This window comes from Scheffersomyces stipitis, chromosome 8, assembly GCF_000209165.1.
Source record: "Scheffersomyces stipitis CBS 6054 chromosome 8, complete sequence".
In the NCBI taxonomy this organism is placed as follows: Eukaryota; Fungi; Ascomycota; class Pichiomycetes; order Serinales; family Debaryomycetaceae; genus Scheffersomyces; species Scheffersomyces stipitis.
Window position 1 is genome coordinate 843,440 of NC_009048.1, and position 26,048 is coordinate 869,487.

General features: G+C 41.1%; 12 protein-coding genes across 12 annotated transcripts; 6 read left to right on the plus strand and 6 right to left on the minus strand. All coding sequences in view use genetic code 12, as the record gives it.

The window, feature by feature from the left end:
- Positions 1 to 94: 94 nt before the first annotated feature.
- PICST_50236 (predicted protein) lies at positions 95 to 898 on the plus strand (the record flags this gene model as incomplete). The annotated part of the gene is made up of 1 exon (XM_001386539.1): positions 95 to 898. The coding sequence occupies one exon, from the start codon at positions 95 to 97 to the stop codon at positions 896 to 898; it is 804 nt and encodes a 267-aa protein (XP_001386576.2).
- A 234-nt stretch (positions 899 to 1,132) lies between these two features.
- Positions 1,133 to 2,020, minus strand: PICST_64520 (predicted protein; the record flags this gene model as incomplete). The annotated part of the gene is made up of 2 exons (XM_001386716.1): positions 1,133 to 1,290; positions 1,318 to 2,020. The coding sequence occupies 2 exons, from the start codon at positions 2,018 to 2,020 to the stop codon at positions 1,133 to 1,135; spliced, it is 861 nt and encodes a 286-aa protein (XP_001386753.2).
- Positions 2,021 to 2,937: 917 nt separating this feature from the next.
- PMR1 (calcium/mangenease P-type ATPase) lies at positions 2,938 to 5,709 on the minus strand (the record flags this gene model as incomplete). Its single annotated transcript, XM_001386717.1, has 1 exon — positions 2,938 to 5,709. One exon carries the CDS (start codon positions 5,707 to 5,709, stop codon positions 2,938 to 2,940), a length of 2,772 nt encoding a protein of 923 aa, XP_001386754.2.
- A 1,254-nt stretch (positions 5,710 to 6,963) lies between these two features.
- PICST_33949 (predicted protein) lies at positions 6,964 to 8,127 on the minus strand (the record flags this gene model as incomplete). Its single annotated transcript, XM_001386718.1, has 1 exon — positions 6,964 to 8,127. One exon carries the CDS (start codon positions 8,125 to 8,127, stop codon positions 6,964 to 6,966), a length of 1,164 nt encoding a protein of 387 aa, XP_001386755.2.
- A 579-nt stretch (positions 8,128 to 8,706) lies between these two features.
- Positions 8,707 to 12,040, minus strand: PICST_79723 (predicted protein). Its single transcript, XM_001386719.1, has one exon. The coding sequence runs from the start codon at positions 11,924 to 11,926 to the stop codon at positions 8,804 to 8,806; it is 3,123 nt and encodes a 1,040-aa protein (XP_001386756.2). The 5' UTR covers positions 11,927 to 12,040; the 3' UTR covers positions 8,707 to 8,803.
- A 519-nt stretch (positions 12,041 to 12,559) lies between these two features.
- FIS1 (Membrane protein involved in organellar division) lies at positions 12,560 to 13,027 on the plus strand (the record flags this gene model as incomplete). Its single annotated transcript, XM_001386540.1, has 1 exon — positions 12,560 to 13,027. The coding sequence occupies one exon, from the start codon at positions 12,560 to 12,562 to the stop codon at positions 13,025 to 13,027; it is 468 nt and encodes a 155-aa protein (XP_001386577.2).
- Positions 13,028 to 13,384: 357 nt separating this feature from the next.
- Positions 13,385 to 14,569, plus strand: PICST_50851 (predicted protein; the record flags this gene model as incomplete). The annotated part of the gene is made up of 1 exon (XM_001386541.1): positions 13,385 to 14,569. One exon carries the CDS (start codon positions 13,385 to 13,387, stop codon positions 14,567 to 14,569), a length of 1,185 nt encoding a protein of 394 aa, XP_001386578.2.
- Positions 14,570 to 14,845: 276 nt separating this feature from the next.
- ANK2 (ankyrin repeat protein) lies at positions 14,846 to 15,391 on the minus strand (the record flags this gene model as incomplete). The annotated part of the gene is made up of 1 exon (XM_001386720.1): positions 14,846 to 15,391. A coding segment is annotated over one exon (546 nt), but the record flags the coding sequence as incomplete, so codon positions are not given.
- An 877-nt stretch (positions 15,392 to 16,268) lies between these two features.
- RPE1 (D-ribulose-5-phosphate 3- epimerase) lies at positions 16,269 to 16,967 on the plus strand (the record flags this gene model as incomplete). Its single annotated transcript, XM_001386542.1, has 1 exon — positions 16,269 to 16,967. The coding sequence occupies one exon, from the start codon at positions 16,269 to 16,271 to the stop codon at positions 16,965 to 16,967; it is 699 nt and encodes a 232-aa protein (XP_001386579.2).
- Positions 16,968 to 17,256: 289 nt separating this feature from the next.
- Positions 17,257 to 17,822, minus strand: PICST_66212 (predicted protein; the record flags this gene model as incomplete). Its single annotated transcript, XM_001386721.1, has 1 exon — positions 17,257 to 17,822. The coding sequence occupies one exon, from the start codon at positions 17,820 to 17,822 to the stop codon at positions 17,349 to 17,351; it is 474 nt and encodes a 157-aa protein (XP_001386758.1).
- A 1,082-nt stretch (positions 17,823 to 18,904) lies between these two features.
- VPS70 (membrane protein involved in vacuolar protein sorting) lies at positions 18,905 to 21,307 on the plus strand (the record flags this gene model as incomplete). The annotated part of the gene is made up of 1 exon (XM_001386543.1): positions 18,905 to 21,307. The coding sequence occupies one exon, from the start codon at positions 18,905 to 18,907 to the stop codon at positions 21,305 to 21,307; it is 2,403 nt and encodes an 800-aa protein (XP_001386580.2).
- A 553-nt stretch (positions 21,308 to 21,860) lies between these two features.
- On the plus strand, positions 21,861 to 24,563 carry PICST_33957 (predicted protein; the record flags this gene model as incomplete). The annotated part of the gene is made up of 1 exon (XM_001386544.1): positions 21,861 to 24,563. The coding sequence occupies one exon, from the start codon at positions 21,861 to 21,863 to the stop codon at positions 24,561 to 24,563; it is 2,703 nt and encodes a 900-aa protein (XP_001386581.2).
- Positions 24,564 to 26,048: the final 1,485 nt, after the last annotated feature.

The following is a 26,048-nucleotide window of genomic DNA, read 5'->3' on the forward strand; positions in this document are numbered from 1 at the left end:
CACGTGATCCCCCACCACATTCAGTATCATACGACCAGATTTTTCACTTTTACTCTTCCTCTAATTCCAACCTAATAGTCACCAAAAGCATTCAATGTCGGTGGCAAAGTCAATTGCAGTCTTTGGCGGACTGGGTTTCCTTGGTCGTAAGATCTGTGAAGTGGGAATCCAGAGAGGATATGACGTAACAGCATTTTCCAGATCGGGGGAGCCTCCACAAGCTGCTATCCATCAGCCATGGATCAAAGAGGTCAATTGGGAGAAAGGCAACATATTTGAACCTCTGACTTATACGCATAGCTTATCTTCGTTTGGAACTGTAGTTCATTCTATAGGTATTCTTTTTGAAAATTCAAGTTATAAGAAGACGATGAACTCCAACTTCAACTTCTTGAACGACATCCAGAATTTGGCTTCACTGCTCAAAGGGCCCAATCCCATGGCCAAAGACGATCACAACACCTATGAAGCTATTCAGCGAGATTCGGCTGTACTTTTGGCTGATAACTTTATTGAGCACCAGAAACAGGACCCTGTATTCGTGTATATCTCGGCTGATAGTCAATTCCCAATAGTACCTCTGGAGTATTTGACTACCAAAAGAGAGGCTGAATTTGAATTATCGTGTAAAAAGGGTTTGCGCTCAATCTTGATGAGACCAGGGTTCATGTACGATCCATCTCATGAGGGCCAGGATAACCGTGACATTCTTGCCCGCCTCTTGAAGTTGGGCTATTCTACAAAAGAAGTCATTGTTGGAGACAAAATCTCGTTCTTGAACAAGCTGGTCAGACCGCCAGTGACTACAGAACAGGTTGCATCTAAGATCTTCGAGAAGATCGAGAACCCAGACTTCAGTGGAGTGGTGTCGTTGGACGAGATTGCTGGTCGGAGATGAGTTACGAAATCATGTCAAATTTAAAGAAAAAAGTTAATATTGCTAACTACTAATGATTCTAATCTGATATTAATTCTAATAATGTCAATGGTTCTAATGATGCTGATTGTTCTGACGGTACTAATAGTACATTTGGTAGAAATACGTTCATGAATAAATATATATGCATTCGTAGCTTTTTCGTTGCTCTTCGTAAGTGTTCGTTCTCGTCAATTCATCCACTGTCATGTCTTATCACACTTGTTGCGATGGGGTGGCATGGAGTCTTTGCAATTTCATCCGGAGCGAATCGAGCCATTCTACTTCCACCTCCATAAGATCAAGTTCCTCTGGCACCAACACCGAATCGTGCGCAATCTGGATCGTTGCCAACAGGGGAACATAGGTGATACCTTCTATAGCATCGTCGTCTTCCAGACTGGAACTTGGGGCATCGGCTGTAGTCTCCATCTCTGATTTCTCTAGTGGAGTCAGCGTTGGCTTGGGTACTGGTAGAGGAGCAGGAGTCCACCAGTAAACGGGATACGACCTCACAATATTTCCCGTGATTAATGCGACGGTTATAATCAACAACGACGATATGATCTGCACTGGCAAATACCACCAGCTCATGCTTCGAATCTGATCGTCAAGAGAGGGCAAGAGTGCTGAGGCACCTGCTGGAGGATGCACACAGTTGCAGATCGACATGAGGACAGAAGCAACAGCTACACTGAGTGAACCGCTAGCCCAGTAGTGCTCCCGGCCACCAGCACTCAACAGAAACAACTTCTGGATACAAATACCTACCAATGACGACAAAAAATGACCCATAAAGACGCTTCTAGGCTGGGCCAAAGGAGCCTGCGAAGCATTGAAGCAGAGAATTGCCAGCGCTCCATAACTAGCAATTATCATAGGAGCATTATGGCTTGTGAAAGCTGTATGACTCTTGAAGATTCCCTCTATTAGCGAGAGACCACAAAAGGTACCAATGAGAGTTTCGAGCCAAATATAGTAGTCATGTCTGGGAGGGGCCTGATGAGCTCCAAGGAACCGGCCAATCCATGGCGGAAGACGGTTGAGCCGATTAGCCGGAACATATTTGTTCAATACGTTGTCTATGGTAAACTTGAACACCATCTTGGGGAATCTGAGAAAGATAAGAGAATGAAGTATATTTTGGGTACAATTAGAGATGGAAGTGCTTTTACCCCAGCTTTAAATTCTGCTTATTTAATACTTTGAATCTCTTCTGCCCTCATTTGTTTTTGATAAGAAGGGATATTCTCTGAAATTTATAGGTTTCAGCCTGGCGTGAATAAAGTAATTAGTAATCGGATGAGTCAATAACAGTAGGCGTTACTGGAGTCCGATGATGTAAAACGTCTATGAAAGCTGGCTGAATATGTCTCGGGCTTTTTACAAGTTTTCCGTTTTTTTTTTCACGCGGAACTGTTGTGGACAGAGTCATGTTTACAGAACGGCTGAGTCCGAGTCGCTGTTAAACTTAGAGTTAAAGTCGCACTGCACTCGTAGTTACAGTCGGAGTCAGTGCCGGAGTCACCCAGATCAAAAGCCTCTAAACCATGTGAACATCCAGACTAGCCATTCGAGTTATAGCTGAGTCAGACAGACTTCCGTCACTCCAAAATGGTTCTATTTTGTAAGGAAAGGGAAAAATGACAAGGAATTTCGTCATAGTGCATTATGTACGGTTCTCATTATGTCATAGAAATAATATGTCTATATTGCATTTCTACTTGATTATCAATGTAAAATACTTGCTTTCTTTCTATATCGCATAGCTAAATCATTATATCATGTAATATTACTTTATGATAGAGCATACACTCTGATTTATCAGTAGTCTTTCAGCTACTCTTTCTTATGTAAGGTTTATCAACTGTCTAAATGGTGAACTGAGGAGGACGAGCCTGTCTATCTTCTTGTTCTATACAAAGTAGGCGTCCTTCCGTGCATCGGGCAGATGACAGTAGCTTAGCAGCTGGTTTCAGCTCGCTTTTGGGGCATAGCATGCGCTTTTGAATGGACATGGATTAGACTCCAAAGCCTCCTCCATTCATATAGTTGTTCTTCTTTCTGAGCAAGTACTTTCTGATTTCGTCAGCAATGAAAACAGTACTGGTCAAGAACAACAAGTGGACCAAGTCGCTCAAATATAATGCCTCAGTCTGGAAAATGGCCTGGAAAAATGGCACATATACAGCACAGAACTGGCCAATCAACGAACCGGCAACAGCAAAATTGAACATGGGGTTGTTGAGGCCAAGCTCAAAGATCGACTTGGAATAGTGACGACATGCCAATGCATTGAACATATCAAACATAACAAAACACGTGAACGTCATAGTCGTATCTCTAGCAGTGACTTCGTTATCGGTCATTTCCTTGATGAAGATGTACAACGTACCCAAGATGATCATCGCAGCAGATTGTAAAACTCTCCTGATCACCATCTGGGTCAAAATCTTGTCGTTACGCTTTCTTGGTGGTTTATTCATGACTTCGTGATCGACTGGCTCTACACCCAAAGATTGCGCAGGAGGTCCATCCATCAAAATATTAATCCAAAGAATTTGCATAGCATTCAAAGGGTTGGGCAAGCCAAAAAATGTAGCCAATGCAATTAATGTCAAGGCAGCAATAGATGTGGACAACTGGAAGGTGATGAAGTTCTGAATGTTGTAGAAGATCCCTTTACCTTCCTCGATAGCATTCAAGATAATCGAGAAATCGTCGTCTGTCAACACCATATCAGCAGCTTCTTTGGCTACATCGGTACCGTGTTTACCCATTGCGATACCAATGTCGGCCAATTTCAATGCTGGGGCATCGTTGACACCATCACCAGTCATAGCTACTACATCTCCTCTTCTTTGTAAGGCTTTTACAATTGTGACCTTGTGTTCTGGAGTGGTTCTGGCGAAGACAGAAACATTGTGGATAGCTTCTGCCAATGCCTGTTCACTCAACGACTCCAACTGGTCTCCTGTCATCACAGAAGAGTCGCCCACAATCGGCATACCAATCTGTTTGGCAATGTTAATAGCAGTCGTAGGTGAATCTCCAGTAATCATTATCACATGAACCCCACCCTTCATCAAGAGCGAAATGGACTTCGCTACGTTGGGTCTAGGAGGATCCTTCATTCCAACTAAACCACAGAATACCAACTCCTTGGGCTCGCTGTGTTCGTGTTTCTCGTTGAAGAATTTCTTGTTGCTTCTCGCAAATGCCAAAACTCTCAATCCGTCGTTGGCCAAGTCATGGGATCTGTCCAAAATCTTGTTTCTCAACTCGTCCGTAAGCGGTTTAATATCACCATTTTCGTCATAGTATCTGTTACTAAGTTGAACAATCTTTTCCGCGGCCCCCTTAGCAAACGTCTCGTTCTTGTCCATGTCACCAGAGTGAACACAGATAGCCATGTACTTTCTGTTGGAAGAGAATGGCAACTCGTATACTCTTTCTCTGGTGCCTCTGATGTCTTCCAAGCCAAAATGAGGCAAACATTCTACCAAAGCGATATCACTTGGGTTACCTACGTACTTTTCGTTCTCGTGGGAATATCTGGCATTGTTACAGACATTACCCGTTTCCAACACTTTACGAATATTCTTAGTAAGTTGGTGATGTAACTTTTCATCGTCCAACTTGTCAACGACAAGGAAAGGACTGTTGAAACTGCCTTTGAAGTCAGTAGACCATATCTTGGTGACGGACATGTGATTCTGAGTTAAGGTACCTGTCTTGTCGGAGCAAATAACATTTACACTGCCCAAGGTCTCTACACTGGGCAATCTTCTGACAATGGCTTTACGACGAGCCATTCTCAACACTCCCAATGCCAATGTCACGGTGACAATGATGGGTAAACCTTCAGGAATAGCAGCAACAGCCAACGACACGGAGATCTGGAACATGTCCAACCAAGAGCGGCCCTGGAAAATGCCTATCAAACAGATTACACCAATTACAATGAAACTGAAAATTGACAAATCCTTACCCAACTTATCCATTGCCTGTTGCAAGGGCGTCTTGGGCTTTTCAATTTCCGACATCATTTCAAACACAGCACCAAACTCGGTTTTGGCACCGGTTGCTACAACTATACCAGAGCCATGGCCATCACGGACCAAGGTACCCATGAAAGCAATGGAGCTTCTGTTTGTTACAGGAGGGACGTCACTTCCTGTATGTGTGAGAGAGTCAGTGGTCTTCTTGACAGGTCTGTTTTCACCTGTCAAGTTGGATTCGTCAATGGTCAAATACACAGCCTCAGTAAGTCTGACATCAGCAGGGATTCTGTCACCCTGTGAAAAATGAACTAAATCACCAGGAACAAGCGTTGAAGCCAATACCGTTGATGTCGACCCGTTTCTCGTCAACTTAGCCTCAGCAGGAACCAACTTGTTCAATGCTTCAAGCGACTTTTCAGATCTGTACTCTTGCACGAACCCTACAGTTACTACAATAGTGATGGCTAACGTGATGGAAACTGCGTCGTCGACGTTACCCATCCAGAAACTTATCACGGCAGAGCCGATTAAGAGCAAAATCAACGGATCTTCATAGAACTTCGACAAAAACTTCAAAAAGACGCTTTCCTCTTCTTCACTGGACAACTCGTTTATTCCATGTAGAGATCTTCTGTTCAAGATGTCTTGACTGTTGGAAAGACCTGTTATCAAGTTAGTTTGGAGCTCTGATGCCGTGTCTTCAAACGACTTCTGCGAGAACTTGATCGACGGAGAACTGGACCGGGCTGGAGCCAGCACGGCGGACACCAGAAATGGGTTTTCGCTCATTGTGTGGTGAAATTATTAATATGGATGAATAATGCAGAAATGATAACAATTAGATGAGACAAAGTCAAATTGATGTGGTGTTGTTACGTTGTAGGTGGCAAGTGATGATGTAGTGCTGTTAGATAACAACAGTATTAAAATTGGATGGTGGCTTTTTAAGGTGAAAAAAAGTGAGAGATGTTTAGATAGTGAAAAATTCCAATCTGAAAAATTACCAATATTCGATAGCGAAAAATGGAAGATATAGATATCAGCCTGAATCAATAACCACTTTTCGATGGGATGAACTTTATTAAGTCTTTTCGCTTCTTCAGATATACGCGCCTGAAGATAGCCTATATCTCTATTCTAGTCTTTTTCCCAGGGAAAATGGCTGTAAACTGAGAGTATGACTAAACAGTGGTTAGTCAGATGGGATCAGGTTCTGAGAAAAGAAATATCCACGCGATTTTCAGTTTGCACTCGCAAAAATTCGCAGAAAACGGGCTGTGAGTAGCAGAATGTCACAGAGACTATAGGGAGCTATTAGTGGATGCCAATTCGCACGAAAACGCTGTGGAATATGGACACTGCTGGGAAAGAGAGGGTAGATTCAATTCAATTTGACAGATAGACAATTGAAATTTTTTCGGTAAGTACGTGTCTTTTGCAGGTTGGGGCCTGCGGAGTTTAAATGCGGTTAGACCTTTACAGGTTGTCCGGACAGTTCTAAATTCTTAGTCTCTCAGGACAATTAGAGAATATTGGAAATGTACCAGTTTTGAAGTTCTACTCATATATCCTGGTTATATTACAATTCAGCTACTTGTGAGTTCATGTAGAAAGCAAAAATGCAAAAATGTCAAAAATGTATTCTTGTAAATGCAAGTTCAATGTGCGATTTCTCTCGGTGTACGGCTCCATAAAGCCCCTTAAATTAAGTCCCCAAGAGCTCTTCAAAGACTGCGAACGGTTATCTACATGCTGTCTATATCTAAAATCAAATGCACCCCATATATGCGAGGTCGGGGTCGCTATGATGGCTTACCTTGGCTTGTGAAACCAAAAAAAACTGGCTCTCGGAGTTGGCAAAGAAAATCTCCGAATCTATGTATGCCTATTATGCTTCCAGTATATCTTCAATTTCTGAGTTTTCAGAGTCTCTTCTTTTATAAGTACATTATCGGGATCTCGGCTCCAGAATATTGTATCTCGTATCATCTTCTCTTCTCGTATTCTATTGTGGTTTACGTCTATTATCGTTATTCTCGTCTATTAGTTTCCATTCTTTCCTTCGTCTCTTTCTCCACCCTTCACAGTCACCAAAGCTGCTTTGCTCAATCGGTTCATCACAGCCAATCCCTCGTTACTCTCGTCAATTCCTTCAATCATAATCAAGTCGACACCATATTCGTCCATCTCTCTCAACGCTTTGAACAAGTTGTGCAGAATCTCAGAGCCAGTAGTTCCCAATTCTCGTTGGATATATATGTTAGAATTGATCTTGTCGGCGTCTTGGAAAGTTCTGGATTTCAATAATGCGATCTTAATTTGAACTGGATCAATATTGTTCTGGTCTATGTAATCATTGACAGCCTTGGCCCCATCTCCACAGTCTACAAACAACACCACTTTTGCTGTAGGCGAGTAGTGTCTGTATTTCATGCCAGGAGTTCTCACAGCTTCATTCTTTCCTGCTGTTTTCTTGGAAAGAATTACATTCTCCCAAAGCTCTCCTCCAACTGTTCGGATCTCTTCTACGGAAACTCCACCAGGTCTCAACAACATCGGTGGGGACACAAGTCCATCTACAACCGTTGATTCTACACCCACGTCACACGCTCCACCATCTAAGATGTACGGGATCTTACCCTGGAGATCGTGGAATACATGTTGAGCCAATGTAGGACTTGGCCTGGTTGATGCATTAGCTGAAGGTGCGGCAAGAGGCGTGTCACTTACGGCGATCAAAGCTCGAGCGATTGGATGATTAGGCATTCTCACAGCAAATGTGCTTTGATTGGCTGTGACAAGCTTGGAAATAGGCGAATCTTTATGAATAGGCAACAAAATCGTTAAAGGACCTGGCCAGAACTTGTCAATCAAATTAAGGTATACTGAAGGAATCTCATAGTCGCGAGGTAAAAGCTTTCGCTTCAACTGGTCCAAAGATGAAACATGCACAATCAAGGGGTTGTCTGCTGGTCTATTTTTGGCTCTATAAATGCTTCTTACAGAGTCGTCATTTAATGCTGAACCTGCTAATCCATAAACAGTCTCAGTAGGAAACCCCACACAATTAGTGGTATGGACCAACTCGTTGGCAGCTAGACGGATATTATCCTCCGTCTGCTTGTCAGTTATAGTTGGCATCACATCATTCTTGCCGAAATGAACACTCTCCGGCTTGACGGTCAAGATTTTGGTGTCAAAACCCATTGTGATATTATTCTTGGTTCCAGTGGGAGATGATCTGGTGATTTTCTTCAAATTGACTAAATTGGTGGCCACGATACCTGGACTTTTTCTTCGAAATGCTACGGAGTACGCTCGTATAACGCTACTTCTCATTAAGGAACTTTCGCTGGCAACAGCTCTCTATATATGTATGTTATTGTAGAGGTCAAAGAGTCACCCAGGTCATCGCAACTTTTTCAGTCTACTGCTGTCGGAATTTATACAGGATTATCCAGATAGCCTATACCGAGGAAACGTAGACTGTTTTATCCGCAGAATCGGTGGGAATTTGGGAGAAAAAAAAAACAATACAAGTATCTCCATGAATAGAACATTTGTCACATCGCAATTTACAAATATCATTTATACTTGAAATCCATGGATAGCTCTATCAAGTATCTACGAAAGTATATCTTTTAATCACGTGAATTTATTGAAAAATTCTTGATTTGTGAGCACTTTGTCTAGACCTACCAACGGCTGCGAAAAATCGATCATTTTTAAAATTTATATCCTTAGATGGCTCTATATGAATTATCTATCCTAGTCGGAATTGTGTATGTGCAAGTGTATTGGCATTAATTATATATAAGAATATTGAACTATTTTCTATATAATGGAATTGACTATGTGGTGGTACTTATTAGCTCTATGCTCGTTACTGAAATATGACGTTTTCGGAAATTACCTTTTTCTCCTCGTCGCTCAACATCTCGTAGAACTTCAGGAAGTGCCCTAAATTCTTTCCTGTGCATTCCTTGAAGAACTGAGAGAGTATATTCTTGAGACCCTCGTCTCCCTTCTGGTCGTCCAAGTCATCGTCTTCCCTGTCAGAATCTACGTACGACTTCAACTTCTCAAAGTTAGGAACTCCGATATCAGCCATGTCTTCCCAGCCCTCATCCTCGCCACCTTCTTCACCTTCTACTGGTTCAGGAAGATAATCGTCAGCATTGGGCTGTTGGCTTTGAAAGTCCAATTCACCAACCAACAATTTCAAGATCTTTAGAGAAGCTGGCACTTGTGTGAACTGATCGGGCATTGCCTTGGCCATCGATCTGGTGATGATCAAGTCTCCCTCGTACGGAATGATATCTCCATTGACAATCAAGTTCTCAATCCTCAGATCACCAAGCGAAAAGATCTTACCAAGTGCTAAAGCATTTTGCTTGATCTTCTCGTAGCCTCTTGTCACTTCAAACGATTCGAACCAAATGGGAAGAATGAAACTGAGACCAGTCTTTTGTTCTCCTGTTTGTGGATCTTGCAAATTAATGTTATTACTCAAGAAGTTGATCATATCAGCTGCATTGTTCAACACTAGCTGGCAAAAAACCTGAATCAAGTTCTCGATGGTTACAGCTTCTTTTGCTATGATTAATCTTTTGACAGTAGCTTCCAATATTTGAGATAAGAATTCACTACTCAAATACGATTCAAACTGTGTAATGAAGGAAAGAATAATGGTACCACAATTGTTGGCAGCACTGTCAGATAAAGTGGGGGACAAGAATTTGTAAATAATTGTCAATAATGAGTCAACGCCAGATGCTTTGGTTTCTGGGTCAACGTAATCAAGGAAATGCTTGGATGCTCTCTTCAAGAGATTATTGAAAACTTCACCCGAGCTTTGCAAGATTTGATTGTCACCAGTCAAGAGAATCAATTTCTTCAAGGCTGGGAATGCATAGAAAAAGATCTGAGAAGGTAAACCTTCTTCAGATTCAGGAACGGAATCTATTATAATACTGAGTAATTCCAATGACAAATACAATTCAGGAGTATACTCAATATAACCTTTGGCAATTTCCTTGTTCATCAAGTCAAATATGAAAGGCAATGATTTTTCGCAACTGACCATGTAGTCCTGGATGGAAATATTCTTGAGCAAGGTACTCAAACTTTCCGCTGAATCTACGATCAATTGAACATTTGCAGCGTCCTTGAAAGTGATCTTGAAGATGATATCGATAACATTGACACCCTCATCTATATAAAGAGTCGACGCATGGTATGGGTCTATGTTTATGGCAAAAGTTATAGCTTCAAGAAGTGGAGGTAAGCCATCTTCTTCGCTCTCTTCGATCAAAGAGGCCGCTAATTTGAACACAGAAGACTGGGCCTCTTTCTTAGAATTCTGGTCCAAATTATCTGCTATATCTATCAAGTTCTTGTAGTAAGTGCAACTGATCAATGCGCTGAACTTGATGAAATTGTTGGAGTCGGAATTTGACAATTGTGATGCAAAGGCAACCATATCCGAAAAAGCCTTCGTTCCGAAAGTTTGTGCTGAAATCGTAGACTCAAACTTCTCGAAAAACTTGGGCAAAAGAAGGAAGCATCTGGATGTAACTAAAGATTGCTCATACGAGATGTTTCTTGTGATTCCTGACAAGATATCAGTGATAGAAACTCCACTATCTACAATTTCAGCATCCTCATTTTGAAACAAACTTTCGGCAAGAAACAAGTATGACTCTGTTACTCTCCAATCAGATGCGCCACCAGTACAAATGAAAGCAGATACTTCAGTAAAAATCTCCTTTGCATCTATGGAGTTGATTTCAGAAAGCAATTCGTTGATCGAGTCACGTACAGACATCGCTGATGAGAGACCGGTAACATCAGTAACATAGTTGTTAATGTCCGCTTCATATTCTGAAATGGTTTCTTTAGGCAACATAGTAACAGTGATTAAATTTGAGACAAATGCCGGGGTAGTCAATTGTGAAAGAGACTTGATCGACAAGCTGTGTTGAATTGCATTGATGGCTTGAAAGAGGTCATTGAACAAATTATTGAACACGCTGATTGGTTCGTTCAACTCTGCAGTCGTTTGAACTGAAACTGACTCGTTTTCTTCTACAATAAGTTGTTTGTAGAGGTGGGCAACAAAGCCCAAGTCCTCTAACGCAAACGACAAGATGGATCTCTTGTACTCAGCAGAGATTCTCTTGCTGAAATTGCCAACAAATGAACCCAAAATCTTGTAGAGATACGATCTGTAGTTCAACTCGCTGAGGTTTACCGGTTGGTTCTGAGTGTTGAAAGTTCTTTGTGACTTCTCCAAAACACTAATGAACAATGGGATGCTGGTGTTGATATGGTGAAGAGCCCAGTTCTTTCTTTCTTCTGATGAATAGGCCTCTGGACTCTCTAGAGTTGCTGCAATACTTTGGTACAATTTCATGGCCATGGTCTTAGTTGCAGATGATAGGTTGTCGCTATCCAACAATTGTAAGATGTGTTTAGTGATTTCGGAACCAACACCACCTTCCCAGAACTGGTCCTCGGTGATAAGATCATCGAACAAATCATTCAAAACTGTCAATCCACCAATGATAGCGACTTCGCTGCTGTCGCTGGTTGCAGCAGCATACAACTTGTTCAAGAGATCGGGCCATTCGTCTGGGTAATCGGCCAGAGCGATCTGGACAATGGCATAAGCCAGAGCTGAACGCAATTTGGATTCGTTTGATGTTACGGCCACATCAATTAATTGTTGTCTTATCGCAGTTTTCAATTCCTGGCTGACGGGGGGGCCTGTAAATTGCTGGAAGGCTATGGACCAAAAGCGAGGCACTAAACGTTTCAAATGAATTAAACAGGATTGGCGGAGGTCCAATGGTAATTCAGTCGAAACTGCCAGCTGGATCAACTCATAAGCAGCCTGAGAAGGGTCTGTGCTGACTGCCGTGTTGAAGTTCAATTCCGCCTGGGTTCTAATGTTGTTGTCTGGGCTGTTTTGTAGCACGACAAGATTGAGAAGTGCTTCCAGCATTTTGATCTATCAGGGTTGAATTTTTAGCAGGCTCAGGGGGGGTATGAGCTCTGGATTATTTCGGTGTATCAGGAGAAGAGCTTGGAAGAAATGAGGAGAAATAAGGAGATAATACGTCTAGAGATGGAAAAGGAAGAGAATTCCGAAGTTTGAAAAATGATTTGGTGATTTGAAAATGAAAAATAGACTCTAAAAATTCAAGGTTTGATTTTTGAGCGCGCTGTTGCAACGCGTTTAAGTCATGTGATCTTCCCAGATCCGGACAAAGATAGAGACTTAAGTATGTGATTCAAGACATTATATGTCCTGGAGAGTTATGGTATATGAAGACAAGATACCATTGAGGTTAAGACAGGTGCTTAATACAAGATTGTGACAACTTGTAAGATGTTACAAGATTTCTGTGTAGTCTCAGATTCTCTTTTGCTATCTCTACTTTTACTCTATTCGCTCTCTTTATCATATACGAGGGTAAGATACCGGAATATTTAATCGGAGTATATTGTAAAATTTGTGGAGTGATATATGAGATCATTTTCTATTCATATTCCTCCTTTCTTTAGCAATTGTTGTTTAAACGTCAGATCTAATTGTCTGAAACTCTCGTATATCCATTAATAGCAACAAAGCGATATGTCGGAAAAGTCGTCGGTTTATCCGGCTCTTGAAGAATTGTCTTCGCCACTTCTGAATCAACAGCTTCAGATCCTCAAGAATCAGGTTGAAGCAGAACAACCTGAGGTTTCGCCACAGACCACCTTCAACTACGCTTGGGGACTCATCAAGTCGTCAAATCACAAACATCAAGAAGAAGGTGTTCGTTTGTTGACCGGAGTGTTCAGAGACGTGCCTTCTATGAGAAGAGAGTGCCTATACTACTTGAGTCTCGGTTCGTACAAGATAGGCGATTATACCAATGCAAGAAGGTATGTTGATACATTACTTGATGCCGAACCAGAAAATAGCCAAGCGAGGGCTTTGAAAGTAACAATTGACGATCAGGTGACCAAAGAGGGTCTTATTGGGCTTGGTATCGTTGGTGGAGCCATTGCTGCCATCGGATTAGGTATCATGGGTGCCATGATGAGAAAGAAACGTTAGTATAATGTATAATGATAACATGAGAATTTTGTTAAGAGGATCTGGATGTAGCCATTTCTCCAATTGTTGCAGGACAGAATCAAAGCGGAAACTTTGGAACATCATTGGTATAGTATTGGGTTAGAAAGAACAGGTTAAAGATAATTGGAAGATAGTTGAACTATAAAGTTAAATAGTTGAGAGTTAGATAAGTTGAAATTGAGCTAAATACTAGTAGTAGATAATGTACATAATTTTAAGACCCGTGATAACTGTCCTTGTTCATTTAATGTCAATTATGGTATGATGAATATTGAGAAAAATTAGTACAGAACAAATTGAAAATTAATCATTTTCTTTTTTTGACTGTTCAACATTATGAATGTGGATATTGGCCAATGTGCGATAGATGCTGTTGTTCTGGTGTTTAACGGTTTGAATGTCAAATCAGGGAAACCCGTCGTAAGATCAAATGGCATTAAGGAATGGACGGTATTAGCTGGGGTTGTTGGGTTCATTGAGAAGGAAGATGGTATAGAAACAGTTCCATTGACGGTAGCGACGGGAGTTAAGGCATTACCAGACAAATATCGAGACTTTTCTGATGGTCTTTTTGTTCACGATCTGCATGCTGAGATCTTGGCACTTCGTCTATTCAATTGGTTCTTGGTGGAAGAGTGCTTGAAGATAAGGAATGGTGAAAAATCTGATGTTATAGAGACACTTATTGATAGTGACAAGTTCAGATTGAAAAACGAAGTCAAATTGGGATTAGTAGTTACAGAACCACCTTGTGGAGATGCATCTATGGGATACCTAGTGGAAGGACAAGAGGATAAAGAACCATGGAAAGATGAGAGAAAAGAATATCAAGAGAATCAACTCCCAGTCAAACGAAGGAAGTTGAAGGACATTAGCAGAGGTCGGGGCCATTTCGACAAGTTAGGTATCGTACGAACTAAACCTGGTCGTTCGGATAGTCAAATTACCCTCAGCAAATCTTGTTCTGACAAGCTCTGTATTCGGCAATTGACCGGGATTACCAATTCGCTCTCTTCTACCTTGTTTCCAGAAAAAATCTACTTGGATTACTTGATATTACAGAAAGACAAATTTCTTGATGATGATGTTAAGCGGTGCTTTGCTACAAGGTTCGCAGACCAGCTTGAACCTGAAGCAAGATTTCGTCGTCTTCAGACGATCACTTACAAGAAAGACGCTTACGATTTCCATAAACCAGAGAGCAAAGATTCTTCTAACTATTCACCCTCTCCTTTGTCTTTGCTCTATGTAGTTCCTTACAAAATGGTCCAGGTGCTACAGAATGGCGTTCGTAATGGTTCTTTTGTTAAGGGAAAGCCTCCCAGAAAAGGAGGAGAGTCATTTATTTGCAATCGTCAGTTGTACAAACAATTGCAAGCTGTTCGTGATGTAAAAGGTAATAACTATATCGAATTCAAGAATTCACTTACTGAAAGAAATCTCTGCAAACAAATGGCCACTTCTATTTTGCACAACTGGACCCCTACATCTTCAGATAGCTTTGACTTCTCTAGTATCTGAAATGGTAATTTTCTTTTCGAACACTTAATTATTCATTGAACAGCAAATCATTATAGAGCAATTGAAATTCTACTCTTCCTACCATTATCCTTTGTAATACTACTCTTGTAAGCTATTCGTTGTGATTCAAAAAGATCTATACATCATCTCTGCCGCACTGATATACTACCTCGTTCATGCTATCGTAAGTTTGTTGACGCTGTCTGCAACTATGTCAGAGTCCGAGTCAGACGCAGAGGCTTCGTCGTCTTCCTCGTCTTCCTCAGCACCTCCAGTTGATGCAGCAGTTTCTGGATTGGTTGTGTTCAATTGCTCTTCTTCAGGAATCTCCATGGAAATGGCATAACCTGCACTTTCCAAAAGATCTCTCAACTTGGTGTCATCCTTGGAAACGTAGTCAATGGGTCTCAAGTTGTGTTTGTCGGAGATACGAGGGTCTGAACCAGCATCTAACAAGTTGTCAATAACAAAATAACCGTGTTCTGGTTCTTCGGCTGTATATTTCACAGCCAAGTGCAAAGGTGTATCACCTTCTCGGTTCTTGGGATCGATTTCTACACCTTCTATGTCCAACACGATGTCTATAAACTCCCAGTTGCCTCGGGCACATGCAATATGCATAGAGGTGTTGCCTGTAATCAACTCACTGGTGTTGTTGATCAAATCGGCCAACTTTTCATGGTCGTTATCGAGCTCGGCTTTGATGGAAAGAAGTAATTCCGTGTTGTTTCTTCTGGCACACTCGAGAATTTGCTCTTTAAGTGAAGCACCTTCAGTAGCACCTGATGACAGGCCAGTGGGGGCACTTTCTACAGTAGTCATGATCGAGTTGTGAAATATGGAGTATGAAGAAGTCTGTGGCTATCGTTGGTGTACTTCAAATCGCCGGTGCTTGATAAAGTCACGTGTGTATGGTCGTGTGCTGGGGCTCAAGTGGATCTGGTTTATGGATAGGAAGAGTAAGACATAAGGAAAGATAGAGAGAGAATTGAAGTGGAAGTCTAGAAATAGTAATAATCCGTTTCTGTCGGTATTTCTTGCTTGGCTGCTGCAAGTTTTTGAAATCTATTCTTATTTTTGGTGATTTTGCTTTCTTGGAGTCTGTAATTGGCTGCGAAAATCGACTTCTGTATGCCCCTGAATTCGCTACAGATGTGGTCAAGATAGCATTCCGGTCTTCTAGATTTCCAAAAAAGCTTTTGCAAGAAATCTGAGGCAATACCTTTGGGTCCAATTGTCCCAGCAGACATTGGTCGTTTTCAGCTGCCACCATTGCAAGCGAAACACTCTGCCATGTCTATGATAACTTTCAAACTTACGATAAGTTTCCACGACATCTGCTGTTTACGAATCAACATAGCTTTGCTGATTACTATCTCATAGGGCTAACTATATCAACACTATCTACTATTAGTAGCTTCTGAATCTTTCTAATCCATCGTATTCTCTGGTCCAACATTTAATCAGCGACTGCACACACCGGATCTCTATTAAGCTTGCCCGGCCATTCATCCACCGACCATGCACTACTACCAGATAGACTCAGTCTCCAATACTTTCAAATGGATAACTACTTTTCACTGCTTTTCACTAACATTGCCATTTTCAACTTTCAAGTTATAAATCATAAATTTATAATTGCACGTTTTTCATTTTCAAATTTTTCTCCTTAACTTTTCACTCCACAAGCGATTGCACCATGGTCCAGCCTATCATCTCTCCGTCCATCTTAGCCTCTGATTTTGCCAACTTGGGCTCCCATTGCAAGTGTATCGTCAATGGTGGTGCGGAGTGGCTCCATCTTGATGTCATGGACGGTCACTTTGTTCCCAACATCTCTCTTGGAGCACCCATCATTGCCAGCTTGAGAAAGCAGTTCCCCAGATCAGACCCTAATCCAGTCTTTTTCGACTGCCACATGATGGTGTCCAACCCAGAACAGTGGATCGAGGACATAGCCAAGGCTGGAGGCGATGGTTATACTTTCCATTTTGAAGCTACAGACGATGCATTGAGAACTATCAAGAAGGTTAAAGCTGCTGGCATGAAGGTGGGTGTATCTGTCAAGCCAAAGACTCCAGTGGAAGTGTTATTTCCTATTGTAGAGGAAATCGACTTGGCTCTTGTCATGACTGTAGAACCAGGCTTTGGCGGCCAGAAGTTCATGCCTGAGATGATGGCCAAAGTTGAGATCTTAAGAAACAAGTACCCTGACTTGAACATTGAAGTGGATGGAGGCTTGGCTAAAGACACTATAGATGCTGCTGCTAAGGCCGGCGCCAATGTCATTGTAGGTGGTACTTCTGTCTTCGGTGCAGAAAACCCAGCAGAGGTCATTGACTTCTTGAGACTGTCTGTCGCCACCAGCTTGACAGCCAAGGGCTTGCTCACTAAGTAGTAATAATATATATTTACTAGATACTAGATGTTGATACTAGATGTTGATACCAGCAACGTATCTACTTATATTGATAATTGCTAGTGATATACTAGCAAGTTATACTACTAAATATGTAATGTAGCAGGTGAGCTTTAATGTACTGAGTTCTACTGGAACTGGATCATATATGAATATACTAAATCACTAATTGATATTCAGTTATCACGAGGTGTTCGCCGATGACTCGACAATATTATACTAGATTATGAGTGATACGCTAGATATTTCACGCTTCTTATACACAACTTTGAAATACAATATTCATTCAAGTATAAAATTTCCTTATGCTAGTGTACAAGTGATAAGATGATATGAAAGAAATGAAATGCAAGAAATCTCCTAAAATGCTTGGACACCTAATGTGGTTCCCTCAGCATCCACAGCAACCTTGTAAAGTCCCTCAGACTGGTTCTGAACTACAGACCACAAAGCCTTCTTGATCTGTTCTAATCTGGATTGTCTCTGTTCTTCAGTTTCAACCTCAACATCCATTTCATGTTCCTTTCCCAAACCTTCATTTTTTCTTTGGTCAATGTACTTTTGGTTTCTGGCAAGCTTCTTGGCTCTCTTGTTGGACAAAGTAGTGTTTGTCACAACACCAGTAGGCTTTGGAGCTTCACCAGTGTATAAAGCTATAGCAGTAGAGTCGCTGGGCTTGGTAGCAGTGCCTGAAACTTCAGCATATCTAGAAGTAGATGATTTTGTGGAAGGGTTCTTTCTGGCACGAGCAGCTCTTTTCCTTCCTAAAGTCTTGGCATGACTGTGGGCGTTGATCTTAATCTTTGGCTTATTTATGGAGTTCTTGGATGCCATTTTGAATGTGGATTTATATAGTTAGAGCTATGAAAGGATTGCACTTCCCGTACTTAAAAAAAAAATCTATATCCATCTCATCAGATTTAAATTATAAATCACGTGATCCGTGTGAGTATATTGGAAAAAATATCTCCCGGGGGTGAGTCGAACACCCGATCTCAAGATTACTCTGAGAGAACCCATTACAGTCTCGCGCCTTAGCCAGCTTGGCCACCGAGAGTTCTTGTGTTGGTCGACATTCCATTTTTGTTACTGGTGGTATATTTATCACATGATTTTAGTCATGTGAGTTTTGGTATTTCTAGCTGTATAATGGGTAATTTTGACTTTATGAAAACTTTGGTAGATGAAGAGGAGTTAGATGAGATCAAATAGTATTTGGAACTATATTTTAATGGGACTCTCTACCGAATTTTGAAAAAACTGATTTTCTCCTACTTTCTGAACATTTCATGACAATTTCATTATTAATTAGTTAATGATTGAAAAACAAATACAATCAAAAGTTTATTATATCACATAATTTATATCTATCGTAGCTATGATAAGTAGAATATTTTCACTTGTGAGAGTATTTCTTTGGAGCTCTGACTTAACTTCGTTATTGTAGGTTTATAACAATATACCAGCGAGGAATTCTTCTTTACAATTGCTTACCCAAACTTTTAGATTCTAATTGCCATGGCAACGGTTAGTTCTACAAACTTTCTTCTAACTTTCTACAAACCTTAGCTTCCACACTTTCGGTCCTTCTCTCCACCGTGCCTGGCACCACAATGGCTGTGAAAACTGTACGGTATCAGATAAATTCAGGATAATCCTGCATACACGTTATCTTAGTAATGCTAGTGTGGATACCGGAGCCACGGCTCCACGGTTTTTCAGATATAAAGTGGATTGTTTCCTCTAGTTCGGTAATAGAATTCCAGAGTAAACTTGTTTGTGATTTTTGTTATTAGAGGAACTCAATTGTGCATTTTGCTTTTCCAATTGACCTTGCACTTGCTGCTGAACTCTTTCTGAACAATCATCAGTTTTAGTACATCTGAAAAATTCACTGAGTCTCACTTAAAACTACTATGTCTGACGAAAAGGGTTTCTACACCCCTATAGAGGTGGCTCCTTCGAGGAAGCAATCGTGGCTCAAGAGGTTCGCAGCTGGAGCCATTGGAGCCGCTGCATCTCTCTATCTTCTTAGTTCTGCTGCTCTGTACTTGAGTACTGAAATCTCAGAGACCGAGGCTAAGAAGATCATTTTGGATGCGCTTGAAACAAACTTGGCCGGAAACTGGTCCAAAATATATACTGCTGAGCCTCATTTGGCAGGAACCAACTTTGGCTTGGTGCAATTCACCAGAGATAAATTTGAAGAGTACGGTTTGGATGCTTCTATCGATACTTACGAGATTTATGTCAGTTACCCTAACGACCATGACTTGAACTTATTGGATGCGAAAACTGAGGAAATCTTGTACAAGGCTCCATTAAAGGAAGACGTACTTAAAGAAGATGAGACCACCCACGGAAATGATACTGTTCCTACCTTTTTGGCTTATGCTGCTAATGGTAATGTTACTGGTCAATATGTCTACGCAAACTACGGTACCAAGAAGGACTTTGAACAGTTACAAGAATGGGGCGTAGATGTAAAGGGCAAGATTGTCATTGTCAGATACGGTGCTATTTTCCGTGGTTTGAAGGTGAAGTTTGCCCAAGAGAATGGTGCCATTGGTGTATTGATCTACTCTGATCCTGGCGATGACCATGGAATTACAGAGAAAAACGGCTACAAGCAGTATCCCCACGGTCCTGCTAGACAAGAAAGCTCAGTACAAAGAGGTAGTGTACAATTCTTAGGAGGAGTAGGTGCTACTCCTGGAGATCCTACTACTCCTGGTTATGCTTCTAAGCCTGGTGTAGAACGTAAAGACCCACACGCTAGTATTGGTAAGATTCCAGCCTTGCCAATCTCATACCGTGAAGTAAAGCCAATCTTGGAAAAGTTGAACGGTGAAGGTCACCATGCTAAGGAAGATTCTTGGATTGGTGAATTAGAAGGCTTCAAGTACTATACTGGCCCAAGCAAGAATTATACATTGAACTTGTACAACGATCAGATCTACAACATCTCCACTTTGTACAACGTCTATGGTGAAATTCCTGGCGAAAAGAGGGATGAAGTTATCATAATTGGTAACCACAGAGATGCTTGGATCAAGGGTGGTGCTGGAGACCCCAACTCCGGTTCTGCTACCATCGTTGAAGTGGCTAGAGCTTTGGGTGAGTTGAAAAAAGCCGGTTACAAGTTCAAGAGAACTATAGTCTTCCAAAGTTACGACGGTGAAGAATACGGTCTTTTAGGCTCTACTGAGCAAGGTGAATACTTTGCAGACAAGTACAAGCGTACTGTAGTTGCTTACTTGAACTTGGATGCATCCACTACAGGCAGTCACTTGAAGTTGGGTGCTTCTCCATTGTTGAACAACATCCTCAGAGAAGCTGCTAAGGAATTGGAATATCCAGCCAAAGGTGTTGGCTCCTTGTACGATCACTTTGTTCAGGAAACAGGTGACAACATCAAGAACCTTGGATCTGGTTCGGACTACACTGTCTTCTTGGAACATTTAGGTATCCCTTCTGTTGATTTGGGTTTTGGCCAAGGAAAGGGTGACCCTATCTACCATTACCATTCTAACTACGATTCCTTCTACTGGATTTCCGAGTTTGCCGACAAAGGTTTTGTCTACCATAACTTGGCTGCTAAGTACTTGTCTCTCATTGTTTTCGGCTTGGGTGAACGTGAATTAATCAACTTCAAGTTGACTGATTACTCTAAGGACCTCATCAAATACTACAATGAGACTATTAAGGCAGTTCCAAAGAAGTGGTTCCACCAAGAAATCTCGCAAGAGACCTGGGATAAATACTTGAACCATGATATTGCTGATATCGAGTTTATTTCTAAGGCTACTTCAAGAACTTACCTTCCAAGAAGATGGTTCCCTTTCCCAGAGTTGTTGAACGTGAGAGACTGTAAAATGAAGGGTCACTTGATGTACGACTCCAAGCACCACAAGAATGCTACTTTGGAGGACCTCCTTTTGAAGACTCTTGAAGATATTAACACTTTACAAAACAGTACTGTCTCATTCGATTTGAAGACCTTTGATCTTCAATCGCAACATGAAAACAAAGATGACTTGAACTTCTGGCAGAGATTTAAATTACATTTCCAGATCAAGGGCCACAATAAGTTACTTCAATATTTCGAAAGAAACTTCTTATACCACAAGGGCTTGTACGAGAGACCATGGTTCAAACACATTGTGTTTGCCAGTGGTAGATTTACAGGTTACGAAGGCCAAACTTTCCCAGGGTTGAAGGAAGCTCTTGAAGATGGCGATTTTGAGAGATTTGTTGATTGGCTCGGTATTGTGTCCAAGGCTATCAGAAGAATTAATGCCGAGATTGCAGTTAAATGAGCCAACTATAAGATTAAGTATTTAGTCTAATTTTTGTATCTTAATATAGCAGCTTTGTTGTTGACATACTTGGAAAGATATGTGTAACATGAGGTGATGTTCCATATCTCAGTAAAGCTCCTAGATATATCGTCTCGTATGCCGCGAATACCGAGAATACCATGTACTCATGCCGGGCTTCCATTTCCTGAAGCTATTGTTTGTGTTTCATGTTGTCACACAATACCCAATTCTCATCTCTTACATAAGGGGTTGCAACCAAACCTCCTGAATTATTTTCACACTGGTACAGTACCACATACATTAGGGCGCATAATAATAATTAGAGTCGATTTAGAGTTTGAATATAACACAGTGATGAGTATTCATAGCTTTGCTGACGTTTCGAGATAATTTATAAACGCTACCATGACAAGACTACTGATTCGGATATTTTTCTGCGTGGATTCTTTTCTTGAAATGTACCATCTTCTATGTACATATCTGGATAGCTTCCTTCATCAAAGTATTCAATATTCATAAGTCCATAAACATCATTGGTTTCACTTGAAAAATGAAGAAGCAATCTCCACCTAGAACCAGAAGTACTTCGACGCTGGCTTCGTCAGGTAAGCCGATGCTAGCAGAACGAACTCACACAGGACCTAATATGTCTCTACCACATAAAGTATATTCCAAGAAACCCCTATCCAAAATGGAGAACATGAACCTCAACGATACCAAGATGATTTCTAGTTTCAACAGTGATGGCATTGAAAAAAATGTTAGCCAAATGATATGTGCTTTCTGCAATGAACTTCTCTCGAGGTGTCTTCCTGGTGAAATTGCAGTCAGCCTTACATGTGGGGATATGTGCCACAAGACATGTTTTGGAGTGATGGTTGATCGGAAGCACATGGATAGGAAACTTCAATGCGGATTATGTAGAAAGCAGACTTGGTGTACCAATAACAATCTCGTGGAAATGTTGGTTTCCTCGGTTGATAACGAAGATTTCGTGCTCAATACGAATCCAGACGAATCTTCTCAAGATGGCAGCTCGAGAAACCAGTTTTCAACTCCCAGAACACACGAAGAATTCCCTGCTTTCACAAATCTTAACAACGAACAAAGTAGACTCGAAATCTATAAACCACAGATAGAGCTTTCTTGTGACCCAAGACCATTGGAACTTGGCCTGGACAAAATACAAGATTTCAAATGCGTGCTCACAGTTAAAGCTCCTCAGATCTTCCTGAAAAGTGATATAACCTCTGAAGATGTAAAATATAAAAACGACGTCGAGGCTGAAATCTACAAATATTTCCACAGTCAGATAAAGAATTGGCAAGAAACAGGGTTGGCCCCTAATCCGGACCAATTGGGTAATTTGGTAATGTTTGATAACTTGTATATCAGCACGAACGAAGTAGAATGGGATATTGTCAAGGTATTCTTGTTTTCCAAGATTATTTTGTTTTCTAGAAAAGATGAAATGATAGGTAAGATCATGATAAGAGAGGATATCAGCAGCATAAATAAGTTCTCTGGAGGAATTATTCTTAATTTGAGAAATGGAGCCATCCCTGAGTTCTATTTTAGACACACCAACCCATTAATCATTGCAAAATGGGAGTCAATAATAATACAATATTTCAAGTGGAACAAATTAGATCCTTTAAACAGATTTCAAATCACTACCAATGCTTTCGAGATTATTCCAAATGTAGACTTTCCAGAAGACGTACGAAATCTTGCAACTATGATAGACGAAGATAGGGATATCCCTTCGGAGTATTTCGCAAAATCTATTGCGTTACCTGAGCCATACCCCTTGAATTTGATAATCTGTGTTCCATTGGCGAACTTATCGGGGCTACCAAATTCAGAATATAAAAGATTAATCATCGATTTTCTCCATCAAATAAGGCAGAGCCTTAGAGTCTTTGATAGAATGGGGTTGGTGTTTACTGGCAGAGATGGTAATGGGAAGATAGCAAACAAAGGGACATTTGTAAGTTGTACTAACAAGTCCTGGACAGGGTGGGATAGAGTTCTTAATGATGTTTTTGTTTATTCTGAAGGGGTGCCTTTCAGCAATGAAACAGAGGAATTAAAAGTCACGATAGATAAGATTGTAGATTTGAAGCCATTTGTTCTGAACACCTCCAATTTTGTTAATAAGGTTTTAATTTTGAACGGCAACAACTACAGACGGGAACAATCAGTAAGCAATCAGGGTGTCAATAAAATCATTCTTCAAAAGAAGCTCAACTCATTGTTAGAAAGATTTTCAATAACAATATTAAGAGTTGGAGGGTACACGGAAAGTTTCACTACTTTCAATGAACTCATAATGAACCCAAACGATGACATAGAGGCAGAGGAACTAGTCTTGTCATTTGGATCTAGCTTCTTTCGATTTGATTCATTTTCAGACTTGAACGAAAGAATTTCCTACATCATGAACTGGAAGATTCAACAGACGTGTATTCCATCGATAAGAGTGGACATATCAAAATTTGAGCTCAATCAAAACTTGTTGAAATTCAACGAGATCGAGATAAATGGACTTATGAAAAAATTGAACAAGGTTGAAGATATTGTCTTGTTCGTCAAAGACATCACTCCAGGCACTGAAAGAAACATAATAATAGGGCTCCAGACGCTAACACCTTGCAACAACCGGCCACAACTACCAGTGCAGGAAGAGGAAATGGCAATATTACAATATACTTCGTCGTGGATAACCACTAGGGAGAAAATGAAAATTTGCTACAAGAGGCTAGATGATCGAAATCAAGGCACTCACCATGAGAATATGGCCAGCAAAAAGATAGCTGAAGAGAAAGAGACTCCACCAGCCGAATCAACTTCACCACCTATGCCAAGCTCGCCGCTCACTTCCGAGAGTCTTGCAAGACGCCAAATGGAACTTTCGATTATGGAGGCTTTACTGGATCAGAAGATAAGTCTACGAGACTATCGAGACAAGATAAACAGAGCCATACATATTGTACAAGGATATACAGAAGGGAGTGGCGGTTCACCAGGGAGCAGCAGCCCAGCAGATAGCAGCAGCAGTTCACAAGGCTCCCGAAGGGGATTCTGTTGCAAAGGTAACCTCGATCTCGATCTCGAGAAAGTCAAGCTTCGTCGGTTCCGAGATAACTCCCAATATTCAGAGTATATCGCAAGACACTTGGAGAAGATTCGAGACCTTGATGCATCTAATGCAGCCCTAAAGTGTCAGGATCTCCATTTGTCTCTAGAATGAAGGCAGATTTCCTATCACAATAACGTCGGAGATCCGCAGCATAAAAATAATATTATTATACTATTGTACAATGTAACAGCATGGTAGAGCATCGCAGTAAGCTTATATTATTGCCCCAGTTTCATGACGTCACAGGCTGCGAAAACTTGAAAATTTCGCGTTCTGGTGTTGATCTTTTCCCGAATCGGGGAATCGCAATAGTTACAGTTGCAAATTCACCGCCCGATTAGGAGCCAATGCTATCGGTTAGAAGCCAGTTCGGTGAGCAGACATCCCCTAATAGCTTTGGGATCCTGTCATCGGTACATTTTATATTTAACAGAAAAATATCTCACAATAAAAGTTGCCCAACCGCCGGATGTATGTAGCGAATATATAATAGTCATATTTTTCTTTTCCAACACTCTTTTTGCCTATTTTCAGATAATATTTGCGTGGTGGTCTTTGGCATAAGTTGCCCTATAACTCACAACATCATGTCTCTTGTACCATCCATATACTCTGCTCCAATGGCCCTCTTTTCCCTCTCGTTGGTTCTCCCTGCAATGGGAGCCAACCTAGGGGGCCTTGACTCTGTTCCAGACAGTAGCAACGACAGCAGTGACGACAGCAGTGACGACGATAGTGACGACAGTAGTGACGACAATAGTAACGACAATAGTAACGACGACCTGAACGACAATAATGATAACAATAACGGACAAGCAGCAGCAAAGACAGCAGCACAAACAGCAGCACAAACAGCAGCACAAACAGCAGCACAAACACAAGCACAAACATTACAGAACACATTAAATACAAACACAAATGCTCAAACACAAGTAGGCACAACGACAGCAGGAACAGCGACAAATACTGGAACCACGGCCAAGACCGGATTGACAGATACTGCTGCTAGTGGAGTCACATATAACCAATGGGGTTTCACCGGATCCCAGTCGAAATGGGAAGATACAACCCTCACAGAGTCTTCTGGCTCAGCATCGGAATCAACAAGCAATTCTCAAACTACTCACTCAATTCTGAAAAATAAAACTAATAGTGCTCATACTCTTAATAATATGTTGCAGATTCTGGAACGGCCTCAGTGGAAAAATGCAATAATGGTAGGAGGACTTCTCGTGTTCAGTGCAGTTCTTGGAGTCTTATAAGATTACCCTAAGTCAACCCAAACCCATGGATACTGCTAGGTAGCTAGTTTCTTGTATAGTCGAGCTCTCTATAGTATGCTACTTTGAATTAAAGAGAAGCACGTGACACACTTCGCAATTTGTATGGTAGTTGAAAATGAGTAGTTGTAAGGTTAGAATAATCTATCACTGCTTTTCAGCAATTGCACTGGCGACAGCGCTTTTGTTACTGCTGAAGATGGAAAACGAAAGGCACAGATATTCGTCTTCGGAAAACAGAAACGGACCTCCGAAAGACATGAACAAAAAACCCAATCCGAATCACAATAGAAGAAGGGAGGTTGTAGCCAGACCT